At 37.1% G+C, this 9,167-nt stretch overlaps 2 protein-coding genes across 3 annotated transcripts; one reads left to right on the top strand and one right to left on the bottom strand.

The window, feature by feature from the left end:
* Positions 1 to 43: 43 nt before the first annotated feature.
* On the top strand, positions 44 to 4,171 carry LOC111407180 (SNF1-related protein kinase regulatory subunit beta-2-like). Of its 2 annotated transcripts, XM_023036512.1 has the most exons (5): positions 44 to 126; positions 361 to 656; positions 1,544 to 1,722; positions 1,815 to 1,977; positions 3,670 to 4,171. In XM_023036512.1, the coding sequence occupies exons 2-5, from the start codon at positions 462 to 464 to the stop codon at positions 3,991 to 3,993; spliced, it is 861 nt and encodes a 286-aa protein (XP_022892280.1). In that variant the 5' UTR covers positions 44 to 126; positions 361 to 461; the 3' UTR covers positions 3,994 to 4,171. The 2 variants fall into 2 exon arrangements, with proteins under 2 accessions (XP_022892280.1, XP_022892281.1); XM_023036513.1 differs by lacking the exon at positions 44 to 126 and having other exon boundaries at positions 177 to 656; positions 1,887 to 1,977.
* Positions 4,172 to 4,785: 614 nt separating this feature from the next.
* Positions 4,786 to 8,583, bottom strand: LOC111407179 (oligopeptide transporter 3). The gene is made up of 5 exons (XM_023036511.1): positions 8,053 to 8,583; positions 6,345 to 6,914; positions 5,994 to 6,249; positions 5,693 to 5,875; positions 4,786 to 5,597 (listed from the first exon to the last, which is right to left on the bottom strand). The coding sequence occupies exons 1-5, from the start codon at positions 8,520 to 8,522 to the stop codon at positions 4,980 to 4,982; spliced, it is 2,097 nt and encodes a 698-aa protein (XP_022892279.1). The 5' UTR covers positions 8,523 to 8,583; the 3' UTR covers positions 4,786 to 4,979.
* Between the last annotated feature and the right edge of the window lie 584 nt (positions 8,584 to 9,167).

Here is a 9,167-nt window from a genome sequence, read left to right as displayed (position 1 = left end):
GGAAAGCCCATGCTCAACACAAAGGAAAAACCATCCTGCACAGACTTTTACACACGAGTTTTATAGATGCACACACATGGGGTGGACTCCACGTGCCCGTGTACAGATCTGTGCAAAGTCGCATGTGTAAGTAGCACAACTCCAGCACAAAACGCATCATTTCAAGAAACTTCCAAACTCGTAGGATAATAGGATTTCATAATATTTTACATAGCCTAGCATCATTTTTTCACAGCCGTATTTTTTTTTTTTTTTTTTCAGATTTGTTTACTCCTCCTTTATAATTATTAAACTGAAAGTATTTAATCTGACTTTCAAATTTGGTACCTCCTTGAACCCATTTGATATTCCTTCTTGCAGGAATGATCATAATTAATATACACTGATCCTTTTCTTGGAGGATCCCATTCTTGTATTGGGTTGGTGAGAAATAATATTTTAGTATAGAAGCAGTAATAATAATGGGGAACGTGAGTGGAAGAGAAGAAGGAAGCGACAACAGCCAATCTGGGGTTGAGGGTGGCGGTGCAGGTGGCGGTGGTGGCGCCGTGCAGGATGGCATGGCTGATCAAGATCCTGCTGGTGGTGAATTCATGGGTCGTTCCCCTCCTCCTAGTCCTAGGACTTCTCAGTCTCCTTTGATGTTCAGACCTCAGGTCAGATATATTTTATTTATTTGTTGTGGGTTTTCATTATTTCATCTCATTGTTAGTGTTCATATTAATTAAGATTCCTTTTAAATTTAACTTTTATAGGTGTAAATATTTATTTATTTTTCTTTCAATTGAGTGAAATTTTGTAGTTTAATTTTTAACTGCTTTATCATGTGGGGTTGTAAGATTTGGCTTGGGTGAATATAAATTCCGATTATTGTGGCTGGATCTGAAAAATAAAATAATAATAATAATAACTTTTCTATAATTATAAGATTAATGAAGGGAAATAATTGTGCTCCGGTTAATTGTTCTGAGAATATGATGAACAGTTAATTTTAGTATTTAATTTTTACTTTTCATTGTTGAACTTGGTTTTAATTTTATCATATCCCTTACATAGCGAAAATTCCCAGAAAGATTTTATCTTAATCTTTCAGGGATTAATTAGCAGTGAAGGGTAATCAACATAAGGAAAAGGTTTTATGGGGTAATTATTTGATTATCCTCCTTGAATTGAACTAATGGGTTCAACTTTTTGAGCATGAATATGCCGAACTAATAGGTTGCATAAAATTTGTGACAGCCGTTGCAAGTTATAAAGTTGTTTTTTAGAACCTAGATTGGCTCTCGTCAGCAGAAAAAATGCAGTTTCATTAGTGGTTTTCATTTGATGTAGGTCAACTAGTTGGCATTTACGTTGTAACCACCAAAAATGTTTGATTATTGGTCTACTTATGGCATGTTTGCTAGGGTACATTACACAATATTGGACACATTAAATAAGAAAAAGAAGTTGAACTCTTGTCTATTGCAATGTCGAACATAATCTATTACTGCAAAGCAAAACATGCTCTTAGAATTTAGTAGTTAACTCATGTTTCTTTCAGATGCCATTGGTTCCTTTACAAAGACCTGAGGAGTTGAACAATTCCAGTCCTTCATGGATGCAAACTACTTCGCGGTATGAAGATGTTTGTAACGAGAAAGGTATTCCAACAATGATTACGTGGAGCCTTGACGGAAAGGAAGTTGCCGTGGAAGGATCATGGGATGATTGGGAAACAAGGTGAATTGCATTGTTTTCTCCATATATTTTCCCATTCTAACTCAAGCTCCAAGAATCATAAGCAGTTTTGAACGATGATATTCTTTTATCAGAAAATCCTTGCAAAGATCAGGAAAAGACTTTACCATTATGAAAGTACTTCCTTCAGGAGTTTATAAATACAGGTTCATTGTTGACGGACAATGGAGGTATTCTCCTGACTTCCCATGGGCCCAGGATGAATCAGGCAATGCTTACAACATTTTAGACTTGCAGGTAATTTTTGTTCTCTCTTCTTAGTTTCCTCCTCGTCAATGTTGCTTACCATTTTATGATTGCATTTGATTTCTCTCTCTCCCTCTCTCTCTCCCCTTTTTTTTTTTCATTTATTTATTTCCCTTTTCAAAATATGTACAAAGATAATAAAGAGGACCCTATGGACTTTATTTCGGACAAATTGACATCGATCTAATTCTAAATTTTGATCCTAGTTTCTGTTAGTTCTAATTTAATTGCAAGTCTGGTCAGAAGATGCTTAAGCGGCTGACTTGAAGATGAAACCACTGAGATTCAGTGTTGAATCATATGTTTATGTTATCTTTAAGCAACCTTGTTATGTTGTCTAATTTAAACATAACTCTGTCCCAGTATAACATTGGGCTGCTGCATATTTATCCAATGAATATATGCAAAGCATTAATGATAATGATATTACTCTGTCAGCATTTATCTTTGTGGATATAACTCGGGAAATGTGCATCAGGAGCCCATCCTGATTGGGAAGATGATCCTGTGCATAAGATCTGTTGGTAAAAACTTAATTAGCAGTGCTTTATTGCGTAAGGAATATTTCTGTGTACTTTGGTCTTCTTCCAACGAAGAATAAAAAGACCTTCCGTGTGGAACATTAGGAGGGAAGGAAGTCGATGAGGGCATCCTGTCTTTTTATTTATTTCTAGTTGGACTTTATTTATGTTTTAGATTCTATTTGTGTAATTGGGCGTGTATTGGCCTAAGCCGTTCTAGGTAAGGTTGTCTTTACTATTCAAACCTAATTTTTCATGTAATTTCATTTGTTTTGATTAATTGAAATTGGTTGTGGCGTCTCCTTTCTCTTTCTTCCCCTTTCCCTCTGAATTTCTACTTTTCTCCGGTTTTTTCCCCCCATTCTCTCCGGTTTCTCCCCCCTTTCTTGCTATCCTCTTCTTTATCCTGCATCAGAAGTAGATTGGAGTTGTTTGAGGAATCTCATCTGTATGGCCATTCTGTAGAAAATAAGAAAGATCTTGAAGAATCATGCCATTCAATTTACTCTTGTAGTTTATTTTACTTCCCGAGTAATTTTCAAGTTCTGTTTTCTTTAAGTTACATTATTACATGGTTGTGTAAAAATCATAACAGTTTGCCCCTGTTGATTGCTGAATTTGGAAGCTAAAATATAGAAAGCTTAAATTTTGATGTCAAGGATTTAATATATTCTGCTTTGGGTAAATAATATTCTATTCCCATGCTGCTGCTAACAGAAACCTCCCTCAAATTTTGTCTGTCTGTAGGATCACTATGGTTAAGAAAGAGGAGTTCTGTGAGGGAGTTTAAGGTGAGTGTTAATAGATTTGCAACTAGAGGTTCAACAGACTGCCAGGGTAGAGTCTGGTGCATCAAGAGAATAAATAGAAATATACTGTTAAGAATAAAAGAATAATAAAATGGTTATATCGAACATAAAGATGTCACTATGTCGATAAGATAAACAAGATATCTAATTTCCCAACCTTGCACCAATGGCCTGACCAAGTAAACTTTTCTTGATTGATTCATTGGTATTTGCAGGACGGTGCACATTCATAATTACATCTGGATACAAGTTTTTGTTCCCTTTTTGTTGTATTGCATATGTGTATTTGCATATCATCTGTGCAATAGAGGTTCTTACTTGAAACTACATATGCGTACCAATGCATGCTGCAGGAATATGTCCCAGAAGATATTGATAACATTTCCGGATTTGAACCACCTCAGTCCCCAGATGCCAGCTACAATAATCTGCAACTTGGTCCAGAGGACTATGCTAAGGAACCGCCAGTGGTTCCTCCACATCTACAGTTGACTTTGCTTAATGCTCCGGCACCTCAAATGGAGATTCCACCTCCCTTTCTAAGACCTCAATATGTAGTGCTAAACCATCTCTACATGCAAAAGGGTAGGGGCAGTCCAGTTGTGGCACTTGGTTCAACTCATCGGTTCCATTCCAAATACGTGACGGTTGTGCTTTACAAGTCCATAAAGAGTTGAAATTGGAAATCTGCAAAAACTACAGTCTTTACTCCCTAAATGTAATTGATATGCTTTTATAGTAAATGCCGGGCCTAATTCTTGGGTAAACTTTGGAAAAAGCCATACAAGAAACTTTGAAATCTATATGGAATGCAAAATACTTGGGCACTTATCCCCCAGTTTTGTGACTTTATCATTGTTTATCTTTGATATGCTTTTATAGTAAATGACGGTTCTGTCTTTTTTTATTTCTTTTACCTTTCGGCTTTGATATCTTCACTGTTCCTAAATTGTTTGTGGATCTCTGTTTTGTGGTTTCTGGGATGCTCATTAAGAGGAAATGGCACTGCAGAAAGAGAACCAATTGGAATCAATTTTTTTCCCACCTGGATAGTTTGTCCACATTTACATTTTCCATTATTGTGTCCTTAGAGGTCTAAGTAATCGTGGTGGTCTGAAAGCCGTAATCAGTGCTCGTCCTTGTGCGGATGGAGGTTCATTCCAGATCAGGGGCTCCACCAATCGCCAAATTAATTGTTCACTTCTAAAACAACCACAATTAGACCTATTTTACGACTCGACATTACCAAGAACCAGATATGATACTATACAATATGACGTAGAAGAATTGTTGAAGATGATTGTAATTGCGTAACGTAACTCGATGTTGGTTCAAATTCAAATCCTTTCATAGAGTGTGCAAGAATCAGAATGGCTATGGCTGTTTTGCACCTCTAGACGGAGTAATCTTCAGGGCTGTGCTGCAAGGATGTTTGGCACTTTGTCCTGTTAGGATGGAGAAGTATCTAATTAACAGGAAAATAGTTGAATATTCCTATTAGAAAAGTGATATTTTCTTGTACATTCACTTAGAATTTAAAATTCAAGCTGTTATTCAAAATTGTAGCTGAGTTTTGTATAACCAGCTTTACCAATTTCTTTTTACATATTTAGTCTTTGAACATAATGTTCAAAGAGGAATCCTAGTTTTATTTGCTGTGTGGCTACTTGAATACAGGGCACCCTTCGACCACTATCCCTGGAGCTGTTGGGCAAGATGCCAAAGGACAATGATCTGGCTCGGATCCCCACCACTTCAAATTTTTGCCCTCATTTTGCAGAGCAAAAAACAGTAGAACTCCCATGAATGCTGTTCCAGCATCTAATGCAGCAGAAAGAACGTAGTTGTACTTTTGCCACCATGTTTTCTTGTATTTGAACACAAAATAATTGAAGATCGTTCCTGTAATGATCCAACTAGCAATATTGGTGGGAGTAGCCGGCGGCATTCCCGCGAAGCCATAAGATATAACTGGTATGTTGATTAAGGGAATCCATTTCTTGTCTGGGAAGATTTTGCTGAGTATCCAAACGGGTACTGGCAAGAATGCTCCGATGAGGAAGAGCCAGACCAGGTTCCTGTACATTCCCCCAGATCCGAACAATCGCTCAGGTCCGATTAGACCCCAAATAACAGAAGCATCAAAAGTGACTCGGAATTTGGGACATGTCCATGGGCTCTCAGGATGTAATGCCTCGACATCACAGATGTTCTCAATGTTTCCTAACATCCACCATGCTACTGCGAGGTTGACTGTACCTGAAACTAGCGTTCCCACCAGCTGGAAATTGGAAAAAAAAAAGATTAAGAAGAAAGTGCTTAATACCATGGATACTGATGATAATTGTGATTTGGGGTAAGGTTTGTGGTACAAACCTGAGCTACAAACATGCATCGTGGTGGAATTTTCATGTAATGCCCGAGTTTAAGGTCGGCTAAGAAAGAAAGAGCGTGAATGGTACTTATGCGTCCATATATCTTGAAAAGAAGGTTTGCAATGGGTTTTCCGGGAAGGATGTACCCGATAATGAACTGAGCAATTATGTCATATCCAGGTTGCTGTAAAGTAGTCATAATAAAATCACTGAATTAGATATTTCTCAAAACCCTGCTAAAATCTTGCAGTATTCATTGATCAAAGAGGCTAGAACGACTAGAAACGGATTTGGGCCGTTACCTGGTTGGTAGTTGCTTGAATGACTCCGATCGGGAGAGTAACAATCCAAGCCAAACCAAATGCAAAGAGCAAACCCCACCAGGGTAGCTGCACGTCTTCTTTCCATACAAAACACATCATGAGGGAAAACGCAATGCTACCTACTAATAAAACAAGGAACCAACACTGAGGAACTTCCTTGTAACGTTTCATTAGTTTTGAATGAATGTCGAGGCTGGCATTCTTCATAGCAGATCTACTTTGCTTCCAAATATCACTAGCCAAAATAGAATACAAATTGTCATTTTCCCAATAGAGGGAGTAATCAAAAAAACGTCGCGTATAGCAAAGATAAACATGTAAGGAGCCAACCTGCCATGGAACAATGCCACGTGTGTGAGGGTAGCTGTAAATCTTGCAAATCCTGACCCAATCGAGAGGGCAAACAGGGGGCTAAGGTAGAGCTTGCTATATTTGTCATAAGCCGGAATATTAAGATCATATTGTGGGGTCAAGATTTTAGTAGTATCATATTTGTGTCCACTGGAAGTGAATAGCTGATTAGAAAATATGGGGAATTTCCGGGCATCAAAAGTATCGAACTTCCAGTAACATAGTGGGACAATTATGTATATAAACATGATAAAGCCAACCCCAAGATTCAGAATCGACGAAAAGGGTGTAACCAATGGACTACCATGGTAAGCCCCAATCCCTGCCCAATCGAGGGTGAAGGCACCCACTCCAAGTCCATGGTAACCCGAACCGATTTGCTGAGCAGTTATACTATGAGGCCACGCCCAACATACCCAAGAGAAGAATGTCAATATCGAAAACAGATATCCCGGAAATAAGTAATAGGCAAAGCTTGCAGCCATAAAAACAAGGAAAAACTGCATCCTTGTAAGACCTTTTGCTTTGTGTTCCTTTTCATGAAGCGCCCTGCAATAACAAAAACATTACAAAAATTCCCGTAACTAGAAAAATGAACCTACAAAAACATAAGACACTACAAAGTTCATCCTAACATTAGCCCCTTTGACAAAGTTGTACCTGACCCAAAGGACAGGCTATGAACCGAACAGAATGGCGAAAAGGGGGTCATGTAGCCAACTCCAAATTCGATGGGAAGAACACTTAGTTTGTTATCACTGAGATTCGTTGCAGGTCACCATCCAAAGTGGGTTATTGGATCAGTAATCTTAACTTTATGCACGTCTCTTTAAAGAATCTTATGGCAAGAGAATGTCAAACAAAATCTATCAACTATTGTAGAAATTTTGTCTTCCACTCATTTACTTTCTCTTTATGAACTCTATCCATCAAAATTAATGGTCTCCAGAAGAATAGTTACATAATCAAGACAAACGTATGTTGTAAATATATTCTTATGAACTGGTTCACATTCAATGCATAAAACAGTTTCACTTTATTCACCACTCCCCACATAAAGCTATACACCTTTTTGAACTTTTACAATGTTCTTTTATTCAGTTCTTCCCAGATGCAAAGATTTTAAGCTTTTAAGACATCCAATGCAGACAAGACACACCATTTTCAGACCAAAAAAAAAAAAAAAAAAAAAAAAAAGAACTTCTAAGTTTTCGTGACATTTATATATGCATCAAGCCCACCGATTAACGATGCAATGGACGCGTACGACCAATAAGAGGAACATAGAATGAAAAGGATTACTTCGTATAAATTTTGAATATTTAGTACGTAGTAATTAAAAGATAAAGTAAACAAAAATCTTAAGCCTTTTTTTATGTTTGGATATTGTCTTGTGATATCTAGGGCTTGTGTGATAAAAGTTTTGATAGATTTTGATAAAAGCTGATTAAAAATATTGATAGAAAATTGTGGATCTTATGAATTGTGCTGTTAAAATTCAAACAAAGGTGACAATTCTTCATCCCAAACATACAATTAGTTTTTAATGATTCTGATCTTTTTAATTATTGATCCTAATAATGTTCAGTGATGATTAATTCCAATGATTCTACCCCATAACAGAACCATTGAAAAACAATGGAAACTGATGGAGATAAAAACAACAGTAAACGTAAGAAACACAAACCTAAATAAAGCAACTTGAGCAAGATTAGAAGGCCACCACATCTGTACTGGATCAACCAAGTATTTTCTCAACATCCCTGCCCATCCATATCCCAATATCTGCAGAACCAAAAAAATAAAAAATAAAATGAGAAATTTCTGTGTGTAACTCCACCGTCCAAACACTGTGTACTGCTTTGTGGGCAGTGTCGTCGCCATGAACTTGCCCACGGGAAGCACCGCTATTTGCATCAAAATGGCGGAGATGGTCAAAGGCTGTGTTCTGTATATGAAGAAAGTGTTCAGGAAGATCAAGATTACACACGAGGCCAGGCCAAGAAACCATGCCCGGAATGTCATTACTGGGAGTGCTGGGTCGTCAGTTTCCGGCACCACCAGCGCCACCTCCTCCACCGGACATCTGTCTTCGGTTGGTGGCTCTCCGTTCTTCTCCTCCGCTGCTGCGGTGGCCGAGGTACCCTTGGCAGACATTAATGGATGTATTCAAATTGGTACGAATGTGACAAATGATGCCGATAATATCACGTCCTCTGTATACCGTGTGATATATATAAAGGTGAGAGGGAGGCCTAATTTTGAAACATCATTTTAAATTAAAAGAGAAGTCACGAGTAATTAATAATAGCAGTAAATTTAATCGAACAATGCTATTTATCCCATTGGAATTATAATTCAAGTTTATGTGGCGTTATTGTAATATTATACGATAGGTTAAATAAAATATGATACTAAGAGCTTGTTTGAATCACATTATTTTCAAAAAAATATATTTTTCAATAGTAATTTGACATCATTTCAACCACACATTCTTCAATAGAATAATATTACAAGTAAATTTAAAACTTTTCCTTATTTTTTAACCACACATTTTCATTGATTTGACATGAATAATACATTTTTTTCCTTAGAATGTGGCTCAAACATGGGCTAAATAATTTCTCTCGAGACATAATAAGAAATTGATGATACCTTACAATTTTATGCTAAATTAGTGATTAGAAATCAAATTGAACTAATTTATTTGAAAAAGACGTGACTTTACCCCTTTGGTCTTTTCTAGCCTAGTTTCAATATTGTGGTGCCCATCATTGAAAAAATTGATAAGGAAAATTTAGG

This window comes from Olea europaea, chromosome 13 (assembly GCF_002742605.1).
Source record: "Olea europaea var. sylvestris chromosome 13, O_europaea_v1, whole genome shotgun sequence".
NCBI classification, from domain to species: domain Eukaryota; kingdom Viridiplantae; phylum Streptophyta; class Magnoliopsida; order Lamiales; family Oleaceae; genus Olea; species Olea europaea.
Note: the sequence above shows the minus strand (reverse complement) of the source record. Positions and strands in the feature narration are given on the sequence as shown.

Excerpts from the sequence above, each read along its gene's own strand:
- LOC111407180 (XM_023036512.1), top strand. The coding sequence starts at position 462 with ATGGGGAACGTGAGTGGAAGAGAAGAAGGAAGCGACAACAGCCAATCT. Across the intron at positions 1,723-1,814 it reads TGGGATGATTGGGAAACAAG|AAAATCCTTGCAAAGATCAG; the intron begins GTGAATTGCATT and ends TTCTTTTATCAG. Across the intron at positions 1,978-3,669 it reads ACAACATTTTAGACTTGCAG|GAATATGTCCCAGAAGATAT; the intron begins GTAATTTTTGTT and ends TGCATGCTGCAG.
- LOC111407179 (XM_023036511.1), bottom strand. The coding sequence starts at position 8,522 with ATGTCTGCCAAGGGTACCTCGGCCACCGCAGCAGCGGAGGAGAAGAAC. Across the intron at positions 6,250-6,344 it reads GTGGCATTGTTCCATGGCAG|TGATATTTGGAAGCAAAGTA; the intron begins GTTGGCTCCTTA and ends TATTTTGGCTAG. Across the intron at positions 5,876-5,993 it reads TTCAAGCAACTACCAACCAG|CAACCTGGATATGACATAAT; the intron begins GTAACGGCCCAA and ends ACTACTTTACAG.